The sequence below is a fragment of the Filobasidium floriforme genome (assembly GCF_021052385.1).
Source record: "Filobasidium floriforme strain CBS 6241 chromosome Unknown HD553scaffold_6, whole genome shotgun sequence".
NCBI lineage: Eukaryota > Fungi > Basidiomycota > Tremellomycetes > Filobasidiales > Filobasidiaceae > Filobasidium > Filobasidium floriforme.
Genome location: NW_025763627.1, coordinates 783,603 through 802,575, shown reverse-complemented (window position 1 = coordinate 802,575; position 18,973 = coordinate 783,603). Strand labels below are relative to the sequence as shown.

The 18,973-nt window shown below is 52.4% G+C and overlaps 5 protein-coding genes across 5 annotated transcripts; 2 read left to right on the top strand and 3 right to left on the bottom strand.

The window, feature by feature from the left end:
• Nucleotides 1–1,519: 1,519 nt before the first annotated feature.
• On the bottom strand, nucleotides 1,520–3,188 carry HD553DRAFT_308224 (uncharacterized protein). The gene is made up of 4 exons (XM_046179512.1): nucleotides 2,586–3,188; nucleotides 2,418–2,502; nucleotides 2,235–2,337; nucleotides 1,520–2,135 (listed from the first exon to the last, which is right to left on the bottom strand). Exons 1-4 carry the CDS (start codon nucleotides 3,143–3,145, stop codon nucleotides 1,858–1,860), a joined length of 1,026 nt encoding a protein of 341 aa, XP_046038193.1. The 5' UTR covers nucleotides 3,146–3,188; the 3' UTR covers nucleotides 1,520–1,857.
• A 165-nt stretch (nucleotides 3,189–3,353) lies between these two features.
• On the top strand, nucleotides 3,354–4,841 carry HD553DRAFT_199429 (uncharacterized protein). The gene is made up of 2 exons (XM_046177085.1): nucleotides 3,354–3,589; nucleotides 3,658–4,841. The coding sequence occupies exons 1-2, from the start codon at nucleotides 3,381–3,383 to the stop codon at nucleotides 4,790–4,792; spliced, it is 1,344 nt and encodes a 447-aa protein (XP_046038192.1). The 5' UTR covers nucleotides 3,354–3,380; the 3' UTR covers nucleotides 4,793–4,841.
• Nucleotides 4,842–5,626: 785 nt separating this feature from the next.
• On the bottom strand, nucleotides 5,627–7,503 carry HD553DRAFT_269932 (N2227-like protein-domain-containing protein; the record flags this gene model as incomplete). The annotated part of the gene is given in 9 exon segments (XM_046177640.1): nucleotides 5,627–5,728; nucleotides 5,796–6,252; nucleotides 6,319–6,385; nucleotides 6,454–6,541; nucleotides 6,556–6,678; nucleotides 6,754–6,793; nucleotides 6,881–7,162; nucleotides 7,225–7,343; nucleotides 7,423–7,503. 9 exon segments carry the CDS (start codon nucleotides 7,501–7,503, stop codon nucleotides 5,627–5,629), a joined length of 1,359 nt encoding a protein of 452 aa, XP_046038191.1.
• Nucleotides 7,504–7,773: 270 nt separating this feature from the next.
• Nucleotides 7,774–9,994, top strand: HD553DRAFT_308217 (Nuf2 family-domain-containing protein). Its single transcript, XM_046179511.1, has 10 exons — nucleotides 7,774–8,129; nucleotides 8,203–8,249; nucleotides 8,316–8,432; nucleotides 8,498–8,557; nucleotides 8,628–8,684; nucleotides 8,753–9,113; nucleotides 9,176–9,319; nucleotides 9,386–9,495; nucleotides 9,568–9,731; nucleotides 9,797–9,994. Exons 1-10 carry the CDS (start codon nucleotides 7,872–7,874, stop codon nucleotides 9,847–9,849), a joined length of 1,371 nt encoding a protein of 456 aa, XP_046038190.1. The 5' UTR covers nucleotides 7,774–7,871; the 3' UTR covers nucleotides 9,850–9,994.
• Nucleotides 9,995–12,052: 2,058 nt separating this feature from the next.
• On the bottom strand, nucleotides 12,053–18,790 carry HD553DRAFT_308212 (putative ATP-binding cassette transporter protein YOR1). Its single transcript, XM_046179510.1, has 19 exons — nucleotides 18,554–18,790; nucleotides 18,097–18,471; nucleotides 16,965–18,023; nucleotides 16,737–16,892; nucleotides 16,640–16,676; nucleotides 16,523–16,562; nucleotides 16,388–16,469; nucleotides 15,968–16,320; nucleotides 15,607–15,898; nucleotides 14,300–15,540; nucleotides 14,200–14,240; nucleotides 14,130–14,141; nucleotides 14,020–14,066; nucleotides 13,577–13,943; nucleotides 13,088–13,508; nucleotides 12,947–13,021; nucleotides 12,808–12,880; nucleotides 12,594–12,707; nucleotides 12,053–12,517 (listed from the first exon to the last, which is right to left on the bottom strand). Exons 1-19 carry the CDS (start codon nucleotides 18,608–18,610, stop codon nucleotides 12,413–12,415), a joined length of 4,947 nt encoding a protein of 1,648 aa, XP_046038189.1. The 5' UTR covers nucleotides 18,611–18,790; the 3' UTR covers nucleotides 12,053–12,412.
• Nucleotides 18,791–18,973: the final 183 nt, after the last annotated feature.

The window sequence follows — 18,973 nt, the reverse complement described above, 5'->3', positions numbered from 1 at the left end:
CTAGAGGATCTGGGAAATCTATATACAAATCTACAAGTGTGAAACGTGAACAAGTCCTTATCGCGACACTTCGGTATCTAAAACATCGATGAGCTACGTGGTCGGTTTTGGCAAGATCAGTCGTTTGTTTGTTGGTTTCTCTTTCTCCTCCCCTTGCTTTTTGCGTTTCCGCTTTGGCGGAGCCTTGTTTGCTCTCTGACTAGCCGGTAGTTCCCTTTGCGCTTTCAGCCACTTGGAATGGTCATTCGTGTTGGCCTTGTGATGTTCTTGCAGACATGGCATTCCACAGAACCAATGCCATATATGGTATGGGCTTAGTCTCAGTGGCTCCGCATCCCAACCTTGATCTTCTTTCAGCCACGGGCTTACAACAAGGCTGGCGGCTCCGGCATGCAACCTGTGCCGGGAATCATAACATTTGCCGGGGAGATCCCACATCTGATTGGAACAAGTACTGCATGTGTATGCCTCATCGTTGTAGAGTTCTTGGCGGTCCTCTTCTTTCTTTGCTTTCAGCAAGTCAACCAGCATTGGAGCCATCCAAGGTTCGATGGGCGCGGCGGACTGGGACATTCCAGAATCTCGTGATGGTTCGGAAAAGTCACTGGATGATTTTTGAGGCGAATCCATCGATATTGACGCCGCAGGCATATTGGAATGAGGTCGGGGCATGAGAGTTCGATAAGAATGAGGGATTTTAGAGTCTTGTGGTGGTTCGGCAAAGACAGTGGATGGCTCGTGAGCCGATTCCACCAATGTCGAGGCCGGGGGCATATCGGATGAAGGTCGAGGCAGGAGGGATCGTAGAGAACGGGTTGTACCACCCTGCGTGAAAAAAGAGTTGTTTCCTCCTGCAGACGTGGCGATCATCGAATCTTCTTGCATTTCTATAACAGGTCGTCCCCCGGGCCGAACCTTTCCGTGCAATCGAAAGACAATTCGGAATTTGATTGACGCGGCGGCTTAACGATAATAACACTTACCTGGTCGTCTTGGCCTCCCCCGTCACCCCCTTCCGTTGATAAGTCAGGAAAGTCCATGAGATGTTCTGCTTTGACCTGTGACAATAGTGTAACCGTTCCAGGGCTATCTTACCATGTTAGTTAGGGAATAGCCCGATGCGGGCTGTCCAAGTACGAGTATGCAGACGAACAGCTGCCCTTATATAATGCTTTTTGCGGTGGTCACGCCACTTCACACCACCTCAAAGGAAGCGCGGTCGTCAGGCGGTACATCAGCTGATGAACGCATGTCACACCTTCGGCAAAGATGTTCGGGTATGTCGACATGGCAATCTATCACGTGGCGCTTGTAAGGTGTCGGCGCTGCATGTAGCAGGCTTTGATGCCATCATATTCAGCTAAATGAAACGGATGCGTTGAAAGGCATACTCTCGGCTGACTGATGCCCGTAATTGCCCTGGACAGGATCTTGCTGGAGATGATGACCATATATCACGTAGTCCTTTTATCACTTTGTATGCTTTTCTTGGCAACTGTACCGAAAATCACAAGATCCCCCGACAATAGGCAATAGGCGACATGATCCGTAAGATCCGTAACTTATACCATAATACATTTAATGCGATCTGTTGATTGAACGACGGCGCGCGCGCACCAGGATTTGCCACTTGAACCTTTACTATATCACTCAAGTCGGAGCAATACATGGACGATTGCAGATGAATCGGATTCCCTAGACTAGGCAGGGGACTATAGAACTATATAAAGCAGCCCCGGCGATCTATGCCATGCATGCTCAATCGTCTACCAAAAGTCATTACAAAATTCGTAGTCTCCGTCATCAAGGTCGTCATCTGAATCGTCTCGAGATTCCTTCTTCATTCCGCCTCACGCCTCACGCCCACCCTCCAAACAACCCCACCTTCCGTTCCTCCCCTACTCTCCTCCCGACCGTCCCTCTGACTTCTCTTGTGTTCCCCATGTACACCTCGAACGCCTCTCTCAGGTCGTTAGCGGTCAAGGCTTTCAATTTCGGTCGATCTTGCGTGTTATTACTCGTTGTCGGTCCTGGTGCGGAAGACGAGGAAGCGACTTGTTTTGAGTTCACTGGTGCGTTAGATGGAAGCGAATATCGAGGGTCTTGTTCCATCTTGCGGAGCTGGATCATCTTGGCTATACGTGTCGAAACAGAACATGGAACAGTGTCAGTCGAGGTCTTTCCCTCGATCGCTTCGCCGACAGGAGAATATAACAAGAAACCAAACAACGTACCCAACTCGATGATCTCCCCCACATGCGTCTTGGCCACGACCCCAATGAGCGCAGCGACGTTTTTTGCTATATGTCCCGCTCCGGGGTATCTATCTCGATAGACCTGCAGGAAAATCCCAGAAGGTTCAGTACTGGCAAGACATATAATATGTAAGGGAGACGTCTGAGCGGTAGATGACTGACTTTCTGGATGGATTGAAAGGTAAAGTTCGTGGACTTGAGCTCGTCGTGCCGGCGTTGTTGATCTCTGTCCATGAGCTTTCGCAATCTAGTAGTAGTGGGTCGCAATTCAGCACGACAGTCGCCAGCCTCAAATATCGTCGAAGACGGCAGGTAATTGGGATGACATACGACTGCAAATCTACCTCCCTCTGACCCATCTCTTCCAGTATCCTCTCTTCCTCGGCACTCAAGAGCTTCTTCTCCTCGCCCGGTGCCGTTCCTCCTTCTTCGCCCTCTTCATTATCCCCATAGTCGCTAGCCAACTCTTCTTCGTTCCCCGCTTCGTCATCCTCGTCATCCTCGTCCCCGTAATTGTCTTTTCCAAACTCGCTCGTCGGGCGTATAGATCCTGGTCGACTTGCCCTTCCCATTCCAGGTGTAGCGGATTTCAACTTTGACCTCCCATACGGGCCTACGTTTTCGGACTCGGCTATCGACCCGGGTCTCGACCTGGCCGACATCAACGAAGGCGCTCTTGAGCCCGATTTCGATGTCGCCGGTTTCCTATAATTGCTGGATAACCCCTGTCCTGCTTTACCTTTGACGGATGACGGTTTGGAAGGTCGTTTCATGGCGGCCTGTTTGGAGGTCCCGCTAGAAGACCGTTTGGCAGGTGGGGACAGTGCATGGCTCGATGGTGAGGCGGCGTGATATCCGAACGGAGGGGAAGATGCGGGTGTGTACGACATGATTTCACCAAAACTCCAGGGGCTGTACTTGTGTGCTTGTCGATGTCGAGAGTAAAGTAGTGGTAGTCAGTAGTAGAGGTAGTAATTGTAGAATATGTGTAGAGTCCGACGCGGACAAGGCCGACCGACTCGACCGGGAGGACATGTCCATCTAGCTATACCAGCCTACCCATCTACCTTTCCTCTCCTCTCCCCGCAGCTGATTCTACACATATCTCATCAGCTTCTGTTCACTATGGCTTCTGGACTGCATCACATGTCCCAGGCTGCGTCGGGTTCTACCCAGCTCAAGACCCAGATGGACCCAACCTTGCAAGCACAAGCTACGGCACTGAGACTGTTAGCTGCCCGTGCGGACAAGCTTAGGGATTCCATCTTGAATCTGCTAAACATCATTCAGCAAGACCCGGTTGGGGATCGGACGAGGCAGAGTATACTACCATGGTAAGCATGGTCCTGGCATACGAATCTATCTCGTAGCTGATTCGACCACGAGACCCGCTGCCCCTCAGGCCAAACCTCCTGGAATGGTATCAAGAGATCTTCAAACAAGTGCAAGACTTTTCCCTCTTCCTCCGAAACCCTCGACTCCTCCCCTCTGGCCCTACGAACAGCTCGGCCCTCCCCAATCTGTTCGAGACGACCTTTGTCCAACCGACACCTTCCAGCTCGACTCGGAACGAAACCTCCAGCCTATACACACAGGGCGATCCTCCTTTACGTTCCATCCCAGAAAACAACTACTCGGCCGAGCGAGCTTCTCTTTACGCCTATTACACCTCCGAGCTGGAAGCACTACAAAAAGACCCCTTGAGCCTGGGTTTCGTCCCTGACGAAGAACTCGGAAGGCTTCTGTATGAAGGAGAACGGGATAAGCTGAATCTACCTGGGATCTACCGGAACGTTACCGAGGCCGTGGACGTGGTCGGGGAGAGGTTGGCCAAGGCGAAAGGGATCGTAAAAGGGTTGGAAAGCAACTTTGATTGGAAGTTACGGTTGGGGGAGATTTACGCGAGCGATGATGACGAAGAAGAAGATAAAGACGAAGATGAGGATGGGAGTGGGGATGCCGATGGGAGTGACGAAGAAGTTCAGGTAGTCGCTGCGCCTTCTCCGAGCACGGCGATCCCTTCTTCTGCAGTACCTACAATATCTTCGTTCACTTCAGCGTCAGCGATATCATCAGCGGGATCATCATTACGGACACCCGCTCTGCCTTCAGCTCAGGACGCGGAGATCAGCATCATCCCCAATCCAGCCTCTCAACCTCAGCCTCAACTTCAACTTCAACCTGCATCTCGACTACAAGCACAAACACAAGGAACTTCTTCCGCCGCTCCTATCAACCTGGACCTATCCGATGACGACGACGACGACGAAGACATGGAGATGAACCCCGTCCCCATCCCCGCTCTTAATCCCCTCGCCATCCCTGGCAATTCCGTATCCACCTCGAACGCCCCATCACCGGCAGTTTCGATCCATTCGTCACCCCTCTTTGGAACGGAAGATGGGACGGGCACTGCTCAGGGCAGTCCGGACGTTCTTGCCGAGGGCGGTCAGGCTGGAATTGGGAGTGCTTTGGGTAGTGCAGGGCAGCAGGATGATGATGACGAGGATGAGGATATGGAAGAGGTGGACGCATGATCTGTCAAATACCACAGGCGTGGAACTTTTCCAAACGATGTTGCGATACTCGATAGGGCTCGAAGCAAGCCAGACTCGATGGCATGCCCAATGCTCATCAGCATTCGGATCTCCGACTTGCGCAGGAACAAGCCTCGCTCGTTACGTAAGCCAGGAAGAAGCATCTTCTGGCTACACGTTGGGCTTGTACAGCAAGATCTGTACAGGCCTCAGAAAGACGGTAGATAGGTGATGCACAGGGGATAGACCTATGATGAAAAACACAGGTGTACCCTATTTGCGGCCGTTTGCTCGATCTTCGTGCTTCCTGTTCCTCGCGTCGCATTGTTGGTGTTCTCATCCATCCGCAAGACCTCCTCGTTCATAAGCAAATCGTCCATAGGCGGAGGTTCTTCGTTCTTCATGATACTGGATCCGATCTCAATCATCTCGATGTCGACGGGATCTCCTTTCCCCTTGCGCACCGAATGAGCCAAACAGGAGACCTGCGACCGCGCCGGACTTCATCTATGGTTCGATGACACCGTTGAAGAACGTTACGGCAGCCAAAGCTCTGAGACTGGAACGTGCATAGGTCGGGGAAACGGATCAAAGGTCGTTGAGAATGCGTCTGAGAGGATCGGATGGCAGGAGTGATATCAAGGAGCAGTTTGCGGTCGTTGCGTAGCCGATCATGATCGCCTCACTTGGTCTAGGGAAACGCAAGCCAACATTCATCTATTTATCATGTGCCCGAGATTCATTCCTTAGGTCACGACCGTATCAGGTTTCTATCAGAGTTGCTGTCCAAAAGGCGATCTGTCATGGCAACGTCAGGTCTTCCTTTAAGAGTGCCTATAAGAAGTAAAGAATTGTCCAGTTCGAGCTTACCTGGTATTCTGATCGCAGCATAGTGTCTGGATCTCCCGTATATGTCGCCCGGTCTAGCCTCTCGTTCTGTCAATACGATCGCATCGGTCAGTTCCGGACGCGGATGTCGTTCGACATCAGAAGCAACGCTTACGTTGATCTCGAAACCCATCTTGCGAGCTAGATCTTTGACTTCGTCCAGACTGAGTTCGATGCTGCCCTCGCCCCTCTCCTTGTCCTGCACGTTCTCCCAATGCCACAACAGAGGCCCCACGTTGACCCAGACTCCATCGGGTCGCAAGAGCCCCTTGATGATTTTGAGGTAGTTGATAATGTTTCTCGCGGTATCCAGGAAAAAGCAGGTCACGACCGCTCCCCATTGGCCGGCTTGATCCGCCGGGATATCAACCCAACTACCGTCATCCGATCGTCCTCCGTAGACTTCCTCGAAGTCACCGGCGACAAAGCTAAAGTCGGAGTTGGGTCCCAAGAGTTGACCGGGAAGTACGTCCGGTACGAGATACGACCGAAGAAGATGTTCGTGTGTCGTAAGGTGATTCGAAAACGAATGAAGGTTGGGGAAGATTTGGTATTGGCCAATCTGCGAGCTCCTGTGGCGAAGCAAGAGCATCAGCTTTGTCGCATGGAGCTTTCCGAATGCTAGAAGTCCCAATCACTCGTTCAACACCCAGTTTGACATGATCAGCATATGAGCGCTAAATTCGTTGCCTTGAGCGGCGAAGCCTTTGAGATAGGAGATTGACCGCAAAGTAAGCTGTCGATTCTGTATCCGAGATCGATGAGAACTATACCTCTCTGAGCAAATTCAAGAGCCATTCGACCCAAGCCAGCTCCGGGGACTAGGACCTTGACGCTCGACCTGTGGCGCCACAAATATCTCTCAATCTGAAAACCAGTCCGGCGAGTGAAGACTGCACCGCTAGGTAGACTAACCGGTCTTCTTCTGGGATATGGCTGAAATGTTCTTCCACCGCGTCGAGACATGGCTTGTACGTCTTTTCCCGCTCCGCTGCCCCCTTGCCAAAGAGCAGCAACACATATGATCATCAGCACGAACATTCCTCGAGCGATTGGCCCAGTACTGCACTTACCGCCTCACTCCAGTCCCTGATCATCTGCCTCAACGTACTCCTCACCTTGTCCATATTATTGTCCTTCTTGGCTTGTTTCTGTAGCCCAGCATGACGGTCCAGCAGTTGCTGTATCTTGAGAGTGGACCGCTGTTTGGCATTGAGGGTGGTGGTCGTAGGTGGGTTGGTCGAGATGAGCTGCGGTGTAGAGGCAGCACCATGATTGTGCGCATGAGAGTGCGAGTGCGGGGTGCTATGGGAGTGACTATGACCTCCATCTCGTTGGTGGGGAAGGGTTGGGGACGCTCGAAACGTCTCCAGATCCTCGTCGACGATCTGAGGCGTCATCGCTGATCGAGCTGACGGTCGCGCAGAGCCCATGAATGGGGAAGCTCCCGAGTTGTAGATTTCGTCGAGAAACTCGGCGTTCCTGTTCGGCATAGGATGGTTATTCACTTTATACTGAAACACCGCGGCTGCATCGACCCTCACCTTCGTATCCCTTCGTCGACCGCATCGAGCTTGTCCTTGTACCCGATCTCAGTCAGCAGGGCGCGCTGGTCTTTCGGCAGCGTGAGCATGTTCATACGCCTCGTGTGGTTCGCTGAGAGCTATATGTTACACGTGCGGGAGAACGGGTCAGTATCGATATGGTAGCTATTGGGTGCGCCCTATCGAGAGAGGTCTCACATGATATTGCGCATACCCGTCGAAAGATTCCAGGGTATCGCGAAAGTACTGCAGCTCGAGCTCGTGATTCGTCGCTGCCATCTTGTACAACTAGCCGGATAGATCAAGATTATCACTACGTCGCGGGTAGATATCTGACGGATTGCGCATTGGGCTCATGGCTCATGGCTCATATAGATACGTAGGGATTGACGAATCGGATATGACGCTTTGTTTACAATGTCAAAGTGGCGGACATCCAGTATCAGTTGACGATGTCCGTGCATATCAGCTAACAAGCCCGTCAGGGTTATCGAGACACAAACAAAACAAACAAACCACTCCTGAGCGATAGCATATGATTCAAAGTACCACACTCGTACATTCACTTCGTACACTCCCCTTACTTTACGACTGGAGCAAGTGTGGAATTACAACAGAATAATCCATAGCGAACACAGCTCTCCGAGATGCCGCCTCCAGGTCGTGCCCAACAACAGCGCGTCGTCGAACCGTCGATGCCATTCACCCCATGGCCACCCCAGGAGATTGTCAACTTTTACTACAGTGGACTCAACATCGAATGTTCGCAAGAGGACATTGTGAAACCGACCCAAACTTTTGTCATGCAATTCTATGGCCGGATTCTGGAAGATGCATGGAAGATCAACAGCGAGAGCGCGGCGGAACATCGATCGGTATATCTGAACATGCTGGCGTACGGCAGGGTAGGTTTAAAGCTTGTCTTGTTGATCAGGCTACGGATACTGATGGTCAAGCATGTCGACATCCGTTGGGCAGGAGCTTTATGACGAGCCGATGAAGTTTGCCATGTTCTTCAAACATCTGTGAGCGAAAGCTAGGTCCGCATTCCTCCGATGAAGCTGACTTGAAGGTGATCCTGATTTGCGCAGACGAGACTTGGCATTGCTTTGCGGGGTACCTTCGTTCAGCCATGCCGATCTGCTTCGACCAGAACCTGTTCGATTTCGATCAATAGTAACAGCAATCGCCAACTTTCTGAAGTTCAGGTGAGTTGCTCGAGATTCACGTAACATCGGTGCGAGACTCGAACCCTGACGGCTGTGCGCATTAGGACTGCCAACGGGGAGTATTTTGACCAACAGGTAGAACGACTGGATACGCAACGGGAGAGGTGAAACGGCTTTTCTACGTCGAGATCTGCCGCTCTAGCTGATCGTAAATCGATCCGCGACTCATCACAGTATCGTCCGGTTGGAGGATGATCTCGCAGCGGTTCGCGCAGAGATCGAGCAGATCAAGTAAGAAACGATTCAATCCTCTCGGTGTCGAAGTTTCAAGCTGATCTGTTATCCTTTTCAAATATCAGCGAGAAGAATGAAGAGAATGCACCTTTCGTCACGGAAGCGCGCCATCGTAACGAGGCACTAGAGGCCGAGAATTCCAACTTGCGTGTCGAAAGCGGCAAGGTCTACGACACTGCCGCCGCGCTCAAGGTCGAGCGCTCAGGTATCGTCGCCGAAGTGCAGAACAAGGTCGATCAGGTCGTTTCGCTTCAGGATGGCAACGAGCGGATCAGGATGCGAATTGTCAAGAGCCCGGAAAAGCTCAAGAGGAATCTGGAGGACATGACCAAGCAGCAGGCCGAGTTGAGGACCAACCTGAGAGATTGCTCTCGGAAGGGAAGAGAGCTGGCGACGCGTCTTGACGTCATGGCCGGGTTGGAATTGGTGGGTGTTTCTCTCGGATCGCATTGCGACTCCAGATCTGATCCTCTTTGGTAAATTGACAGGATCTGAAAGGGCTCATCGATCTCGCACAAGGCATCGAGGCAGACAAGAAGAAGTTGTCCGACTTGAAGATGTACCTCCAGCGAACTTCCAATGTTCTGGGAGAGCGCGAGATCGAGAATAATGCTGCGATCAGCAAGATCGAGGTACATGAAATGCTCGACCGATCTTAGACTGGGTCGCATACTCACATTGACGGATTGATTGTACAGCAACTCGAACGGCAGATCAAACTCGCCAACGAGAAGCTGGCGAGACAGGTCCAGAGCGGCGAGGAGATGCGCCAACAAGCAAAGGAGGAGATGGATCAGCTCAAGGCCGAGTCAGTCCTGGTGACAGCTACGCATCCTCAAATACTGATTTCGATGCCATATCCTCTCAATCGTCTTTATAGGTACGCTGCAAAGGCAAAAGAACGGACAGTCACGTTGCGAGAGGTAGACAGCCGTCGCGCTGACAAGAAGATGATCGAGGACGAGATGCGCAAGTTTAGGGAGGAACAGAAAAAGCAACTCGACACATTGACGGCTGAATACGCAAGCGTGCGAGATGCTATGGGTGAGCCGTATCATATCTCCGATAACGTCGAAGCATGCTAACAAAGGCCTTTTCAACTTTCACAGAGACCTACATGGAGCAGATCGCTATGAGGTTGGGACTGATGCCAGAAGCTTAGAGCTTAGACTTCGCGATTCTCGGACCACGGGACATCCTTTTTGATTTTGTTCATGTCATCAATTATAACACCCATCGACTTGTACAATATGCTCCTGCCCGAACAATGATGATTTTGTATGTTGCCGCATAGGATCTCCGGGACCGCTCCCGAGCAGTCCCTCCCCCGTCGCTCACTCTGTTTTGACGCCGAAGCGCAAACACCAAGAGAAACAAACATGTAATCCGTACGCCATGCACCAGCAGGTTTGCGGTCTCCCTCAGCATATGCAGGGAGCAGAATCCGGTCCTCCCAATCCGATGTTGGTCCGCTTGGCTCCCATTATACGGGGTTCAGGACTATACCGTCCCGCCTGGAAGAAACTTCTCTGCCCGGCCCGTTCACGCCGAAACTATCGCCTTGTCGTCACCTCCGAGAGAAATCAAGCCATGACTTTGGGGTTAGGGGTATGCAGAGATACGCCAGGCTGCAGAGCGGTAATTCGAACACCAGCGACCGATAGACCTTCAACAACCTCCATGTTAAGCAACTCCTCCGAGGACGCGCCACATCGTCCAACTGATAATCGGGAAGCTCAGATCTCCTTGACATTTCCCGAGAGCTCGCTCCCTTCAGACAGCGGTCCGACCCGAATGCACATACTGGATAGAGTGGGAAATCAGATCAGATATGACTACAGCCCCATCGCGAGCCGTAACTCTACCGTCCCACTCCGTGGAGAAGACGGTCGGGGCTCATGCCATGTCTTTCGCTGAGAATTCGCAACACCTCTATCGCGGCAAGTGATCGAAGGTCGACGGCGTTGAAAGTGGTCCCTTGAGTTGCGCCAATGTCGATAGCAGAGAGCGAGAATCGGGACGACGTGTGATTCGACGGTATCTTTGACGCTCACGAAGCAGGATGCTAGCCAATGGTCGAAAAGTGCAAAAATTCGTCTGTTTCCCTCTGGAGATGCTGCGCATCAGATACGCAGGCGCAGAATTTTCTGACACGTTGTTCAGGTCGATATCGAACTTTCAGTCCCCCAAACCCTATCGCGGAGGCCGGGGGACGAGGACGTGCCCGAAGCGGAGAGCTGCTTCGACGGCAAGGTCCCAGCACAAGCTGTCATCGGAAGGGAAGAGTCGGTGATAGGCCAGAGGAGAACATGGTATCGTTCTTGATCTGCAGTAGCGAGCGAAAGCGGCGCAGCGATGTCTGACTGTATCAAGCAGTCGCACTGCTCCGACCTAGACGTACCGACCTGGGCATTCCTTGACATTTCCTGTCCACCCGTCCACCGATGCGTCCGCACGATCTTTTCTTCCACCCCTCCTGATTCGAACCGTATCCGACCCTTAGATCTCCTCGTCCAGGTCATTGTGAGCAAAGCAGAAAAGGCCGCGACTACGTCATTCTTTCCTCGTCGGCTGGCGACTTTCGAGCTCCCGCATCACGAGATCACCGAGACGATGCATCGCAACGGGCCCGCAGCAAGGAAAGAGTACGACTTGTTCTTTCGCTGGGACAGGGGTTCGCCCGCAAGCAGGCGGAGGATGATTGGTTGATCAAGTCGTCGGATGTCCACTATGCGCGTCCCACTCCCACTGAATTTCTTGGCAAGGGTAGTGAGGTGGGTCCCGCTCGCATTCCGGTCAGAGTCATCAAAGTGCGTCGCAGCTGCCTTCATCACTGCCAGATGACCGAGACGAGAGGAATGTGCCCAAGCTACGGTGTCACGGGGGATGTTTGGCGCAATGATGACCCGACTTTCGAGGGGACACACAGGAAATCAAGCCCAAGAGGGGAGCAAGACGCAACATAATGGGCCGAACAGTCAGATTCCAACCACCCATTGGGTAAATACTAAATTCACAACAAATCAAGCAGTGAGTAACGCGTCCGGTCTCCAGCTCAGGGGAATTGAACCATACCTTAGGGTTAGGTGATACCCCACAGGGGAGGCGGTTTCGCCGCAAGCCTCTTGCTTTGCCCACGAATGACTTTGATCTGGAGTCTTTGGAGACTTGGTCTTCCTCTTCGCAAGGAAGAGGTGGAACCCGGGCAAGATACGATTCGGAACGATCACCGGGATGAAGAGAAACGTCGCAACGTACGCGGCGATAGGCCAACAGATCTCGGCGGTTTGGCGATCTGAGAGCGACAAGATGTCTCGAACGGAAATACCCCGAGGTCAGCTACACCTATGGTCTGACTTGATGTGCGCTGCCGGAATGTTTGCCGGATGATGTTGATCATGTAGAGAGGTAAAGGGGTTTCGAAAGTAGCTCGGTAGAGCTGGTGAGTACTAGTTGAGCGCGTACAACAGTCTGGGTCTAGGCGGGTAGCCTCAGAGTCTCAGGTCTGAGCGAGGTGGTTGAACTCTACCTCCTGTTCATCACCATCGTCATCACCACTATCCTGATTGGTTTCCTGACCCTAGACTTCTCTATGGGGAAACGATAGGTGCGGATCCGTCAATCGTCTGGATTCCTGTATGACCACTATAATAGCTTGAGAGGCCTGAGAGTCTTGAAACATGCTACATGTTGATGAATCTTCTATTCATTTGTTCATGCATCATCTAGACACACCGATTCTTCGTCTGCTTCTTCTCCTCCTTCTTCTCGTCCGCGGCTCGAGCCGATTCGAAGAGATCCGAAAAGTGGCCACTGCTGACGGCCATGCTCTGTGTATGCAAAGAGAATTGCGGTGTGGATGAGCCACAGCAGCGCACAACTAGTCCAGCGCATGCTTGAGCGGACCTTGAAAACGGCCTCCTTGCCATCAGCCTTGTTCAACAACTCCCACGGCGATCCAATCTCCGCCAGCTTGCCGTCAGCCAGGACGATTAAACGATCGACGTCGATGACGGTAGACTGGATGGACGAATGGGAAAGCGGTCCATGGCAAAGGACGGAGAATCATTGTCAATGAGCCTCGATCTATCCCGCCACTTCTCGCTCATTCGGAACATACCAGCCGATGCGCAATGGTGATGGTAGTCGTGTCCTCGAAGACCTCACGCATGCAGGCCTGGATAGCCTCATCCCTGTTACAGCCACGAACGCATCAGCTCACGTTCGTGATCGCGGATGGTGCTCAGAGAGGAACTGACGTCTGGGTATCAAGCGAGGCAGAGCATTCGTCTGCCAGTACAAGGTTCGATCGCCGAAGTAATGCACGTGCCAGACTATACGCACAGCCATCGATGAGCAACAGCATGTAAACAAGCTAAGAGGCTTTCTGACAAGCTCACGCTATAAGTTGTCGTTGACCCGCAGACACCGATGATCCACCTTGCGAAATTTGCGTGTCGAGGGTGATCCGTCCTCTAGAGGCGATCGACTTGACCGCGGCATCGCTCTCTTGCAGATTGGCCAGACTAGGGACCCGACTTGCGGCCCTGCTATCCGATGGTGTTCGACCGACAGCGCCTCCCAGCTGAACCTTTTCCATGACCTCCAAAAGCTCATCGTCTGAGTGACGCTGAAATGGGTCCAAATTCTCTCGCACTGTACCAGTGAATAGGAAAGCTTCTTGTGGAATATAGGAGATCCGGCTTCGCAAGTCGTCGACTCCGATACTGGTGCAGTCGATACCATCCAGAATGATCGAACCGCTTGGATCTGGATCTACGAATCGGAGCAACGACATGGCCAGCGTCGATTTACCCGAGCCTTTCCGCGCATACGGAGCACCTTGTTAATAAGATTGCTAGGCGCGCGTCGCTCAAACGCGGACCTACCTGTACGGCCTACGACCCCAATCTTCTCCTTGGCCTTGATTGAGAACGTCAGGTCCTGTAGAACGGCCGGTAGATCTGGCGCATAGCGGATTGTAAGATTGTTCACTTGAAGGAAGGGAAACTCTTTGTTCGAATTCGACGGCCAATACGCTGGTGGACGGTGTCCTTCGATGATTGAGGGAGGCTCTTGAGGCAGAACCAGGTACTCTTGTGCTCTCTCCACGCTGTTGAAGTCTTGTTCCAGTGAGCCCCAGAACCTGGAGAGCCAGTAGACGCCCATCACAAGGGACTGGCTGGATAGGATAGCTACTCCGGAGAACCCTGCATCGACAGCACCGCTGAGCGCCAGAACCGTGGTCAAGAAAACCTGTAACAGATGCGATCGATATGCCGGGCGACATCAGTACGTGGATACCATCGGCTCATTCGAGCTCAGCGCTCACTGCCGCCGCCCCCAATGCGTCGAATCTATATAAAAGCCAGCGATTGCCTTCAAATCACCCTCACGTAAGGATCAGCATGGCCTGGTTCAGTCGGCCCCGGGCAAACTCACACATCCAGAGGTCTGAAAGAAATAATTTCATCAGCCGATGCTCGAGCGGGGACCCTCGAAGCAGACCTACGGTAGAAGGCGGCTTGAGACTCGTCCTGCTCGTGAAAGATCCTGTTTAGGTAGCAGGATATTGAGTTTCGCTCAAGTTGGATCTCAGGCCACCGACCTACTTTCGCATCAGCAAAGACTCAGCGCCAAAGGCGCGTACTATCGTCAGGCCATCCAACACCTCAGAAAACCCCGAAAATATCGGACTTCTTTTCGTGGCCTCTATCCGTCGTAAGCTCCGGCTGGTGGCCAGATATCTTGTCGTGAGCATATAGAATGCGTAGCCGATGAAGGACGCCGGTAGGAGGAAGCCCGGTAATATACTGGCTACCATCGCGATCGATCCAATCAAAAGGGCAACGTTCCCGAGCACCGTCTTGAGGGTAGACGACAACGAATTATCTATCGTTTCCACATCTTTCGAAAAGCGGTTGATGATACGGCCGGACGGTGTTGTGTCAAAGAAGCGTATGTCTGCGCCCATCACCCTGTCGAGCATCGAGTCGTGAATCGAGATTGCGGCTTTATAGGATCCCCACGATGTGTTGAGAGTGGATAGGATTGAGATGGCGAAACTGGCTAGGTCGATCAGGGCAAGCCCAAAAAGGTAGTATCCCGGGTGCAAGTCAGCACTGGGTAAGGACAACCAGGCATGTTGGATACGTGAAACCGGCTGATGACGATATGCTACGAAATGCTGCTGCGCGGCAGCGAAATGCAAGTCCGTTGCGAGACTCTCGCTCCGAGTCCCCATGAATCCCATGGTTGTTCCCTGAACGCTATATGCGCTGCCCCATAGTTTCAACCAGATCCTCTCTCCATTGATTGCGAGTTGAGAACAGCCCAACAACACAATTGTGATGATCCAGACAGTCCAGGTACTCCTCACGATATAGGTCTTGTATGTCTGGAACGGAACTGATCCTGTAGTCCTCTCCTCGTCCTGCACCAGTTTTCTCCCCGGCCGAGCTTTCTTGTCCGCAGCGTCGTCATGCGCAACTTTCTCGGTTTCCATCTCGTTACTCTCTTCGGTGCGATGAGCGATCATGCTTTCAGTTGCGATGAAACCGTCGAGGAGGCCTTTCTCCTGAAGACTGGCAGGCGTGCCATGATTGTCCACCCGCCCTGCCAACATGCGAACCAAGTAGGCACTGATCGGAAGCAGCAACTCTACGTGATGGCTGACCATCAATACCGTACGACCCGCGAGGATGGGACCGTTCAGACAATGGTCCACCAAGTGCCTAGCAGTATGACTGTCGACTGCGGCGAGCACATCATCAAGGAGGACGTGAGCGTTATATGAGTAGACGGCACGCGCCAACGCGATTCTGGCCTTCTGGCCACCTGAAAGGGAGACGCCCTGCACGGAAAGCGAAAAGAACTTGAGCATTCGGCAGAGCTTGGCGAAATGCAGTCAAAGACTTACTCTAACCCCCACTTCTGTCGAATCCCCATCCTCAAGCACATCCAGATCGGGCAATAACGCGCAAGCTTCAAGCGTCGTTTGATACCGCGTCTCATCAAAGTCCTCTCCGAAAAGGATATTCTCTCTGATCGATTGATGGCGAAGCCAAGGGGTCTGACTGCAATAAGCGACCGAATTTCTCAGACCGGTCCGAGGATCGATCTGCGTAGGCTCTTTCGGCAACAAGACCTGGCCTTTGATGCAATCCATTTCTCCCAAGAGGCCAAGCAGTAGCGCGGTTTTTCCAGATCCACTATCGTGAGGGCGATGATATCGGGCGTCAGATACATGGGTCTTAGGTCTCCGACTGCTAACAACTTACACCGGACCTGAGATTACCGTAAACTTGTTTGTGGGAATTTCAAAGTCGAGATCGACAAGTTCAAATGGCAGCGAATCTTCCTCCACAGGCGTTTCATCAGGCCCATTACCGACCACAGCATTTTTTGCGTCTTTTGAAGTCTCTTGACTGGCTGAAACCCCGGTGTTGAACTTGAAACTAGCATTCCGAAACCCGATTCGTGAGGTCTCGGTCTTTCCAGACGTCGTTGGCGGGGGACGCTTCAACGATGATACCCAGTCGGGAACTTCGTCTTCTTCCAAGAAACTAGCGATTCGTTGTAGGCTGACATACGCCTGGGAAATCATCACGCCGAACTGAGGAATCGTGTTGAGCTATAAGAAGGCGCAGTAAATTCACTTGAGCTGTGCCTTCGTATATCGCCACAGTGAAGCCACGCACCGGTTGGCGGATCATTGAGAACAACGACAAGCTGGTGAACGCCGTTGCAACAGTAAGTTTGCCCTTCGCGACAAAGATGTACCTAGAGTCCCGTGATCAGTGCAAACAATGATGCGATAGAGCAGTGAAACCTACCAAGAGAAAGAGACAAGGGTCACCGCCAGGGGTCCCAAGACTGACATTGGCACGCAGTATATCAAACGGTAAGCTGTACAGAACCTGACGAGTTCTGCATCAAAGTAGCGGGCTTACTATAGACCATGTGGAACATCAATCCGTTGATGAGATTCTACGCGCAGTCTTCCACTCAGCTCGAACATTGGCACGATGTCGAACGAAACTGACAGACCTTGACCCAAAGCTTCATTTCAGCTCGCCTAGCCGCTAAAGCCTTTTCTTTCCAGTTTTCCGTCTCTCCGCTGAACTTGATGATTTTGCATGCGGCGATAAGCTCATTCATGATAGTAATACGTTTATCTCTCGCTTTGTTCGCTAGTTGTTGTATCTGGCATGTCCAGGTCGAACGCTACCGTCAGTATAGGTCGCCTTGTAAGATCACTCGAGATTCCTTGCTCACGGCGATATATCTCTTCATGAAAAGGGATGTCAAAGGGCTGGCGATAACCATGACAATGAATCCCACAAAGGCCGAGTATCCGAGGAGTGAATACAGAAAGACCGCCGCTACAGGCAGCTCGAGACAGCCTGATACGACAAAGTACAGACCCGAAATGACGTTTGAGATCCGAGCCGAGTCTGACGCCATCAAGGAGACGACCCGACCCGAGTCTGCCGCTTGCTTTGGCTGAGCAGGTGTCGTCTTTTGCTTCTTCTTATCCTTGCTGGTGACAGGTGTTTGTGTAGTTTCCTTGTCTATTACGCCAGAGGTATCTTTACGCCTCAAAGCCTTGTCGTATATGAGCGCGACCAGTTGATTTCGCACTCGGACGCTGCATCGCCTTCCGTGCCAAAGATGGAAGATATCCGCTTGCGCCTTGCCTATCGAAGCCAGCAACGCAAGGATGGCGTATACGTACGCTCGAGCTTTCGCTTCTGGAGTTGGATCGGTGACCGCGTCGAGGATGCGCTTGATCAAGTATGGCGAGGCGTAGTTGCAAATCACGGAGATGAAGGTCAACGAAATGTCCAGAAAGGTATCGAGCGAGTTGGCTCGCAGAATCCGGATGAGCAGTGAGGAAGACGTGTACGATTTGAGCGTCTCATACGACTCCTTGGTTCGCATGGAGCGCGACAATGGAGGTACTTCGTTGTCGGCAAGGTCGTGATCGTAACCCGTCCTGATCAAAGGCCATACCCAGGAGAATGTGATCCATTGGTATAGGTTAACGTTGTCGTCGATTTGTACATCGGGCGAGCCACCAATGATAAACTCGTCCGTCACCGACAATCCCATGGTGGCGCCGATGCCGAGCCCGGCAAGCAACAAGGAGGTGACCTCCTGTGTCAGGAAGATGGGATCTTTGGCCCGCGCTGGGTACTCTCCATTCACCGTCTTGAGGTAGAAGATAGAGGCCAACGAAACGGTAGCCAAGGTGGCATGTGCCATATAGATGCACAAGGCCGAGTACCGAGGTTTCCTACTCGGGTTCAAGAGGGGCAGACAGAGGAGATAAAGCTGAATTCGAGGCGGCCGCAAGCGGTGTGATCAGGTTCTTGGACATCATAGGCATAGACCCGAGTCTACGCACCCAAGATACGAAGATCAGAGTTGTAGTCCAGACCTGCCAGACAGCCTCCTGACGGGTTGTATTGCTCCAGGCCATGCCGACGATTCGAAGGCCGAGACAGGCGGACCAAAAGAGACTACCGATGAGACCCACACCGACAAAGATCGACTGACGAGCGATGGTGGGCCCGACATGGCTAGAGTGTTCCAAGGACTCTTTTACGTGCGCAGGGGCGATGTTGTCCAGCGATGTCCTGTCCTGGAAGATGTCGGTAACGGGATGTAGCACTCTTTTCACAGCTCGAGGCACCGGCAAAGAGCTAGCTAGAGATACTAGTACAATCGAAGATGGTATGAGCGCCTTCAATACTGCGACAGAGCACGGCGAGGTGAATTCCTGTCGAGACCGCGAGCAAGTGCCAGGACATGTCAGCATTGACCTTTGCAGCTTCTGAACCGATCAAAGCCTGCAAGCTCACGAAATGATTCTCTGGGCAGATCCCGAAATGTACCGACTCGTTCTTGAAGAGATCCATTGCGAAGCGAGGATCCACGATCTGGACCTGCTACCTGCTGAGCTGCTGGGCCTGGTCGAAGATCGTGGTGAATCGGGACGATTCGGTCGGACGGGAGGGAATCGCCAGCCTCTCGCAGTCTTTTGAGAGGGAGAGGGAATCAAGATTCCACAACCTGCCTATCGGTATCGAGAGATGAGAGAACGCTGTCCTGAACGTGCGAAGTGCAAGAAGAGATCAATATTTTGACTGCTTCGCCTCAACCTTATCACTCGCTCGCTCGCCCGACGCAGGATCGGCTTCGAGCGATGATGCGAGTGAGCGACTGGCTGACGTAAGCAAGAGACGGAGGCAGTCATCTTACGGCATCCTTGACACAGCCCC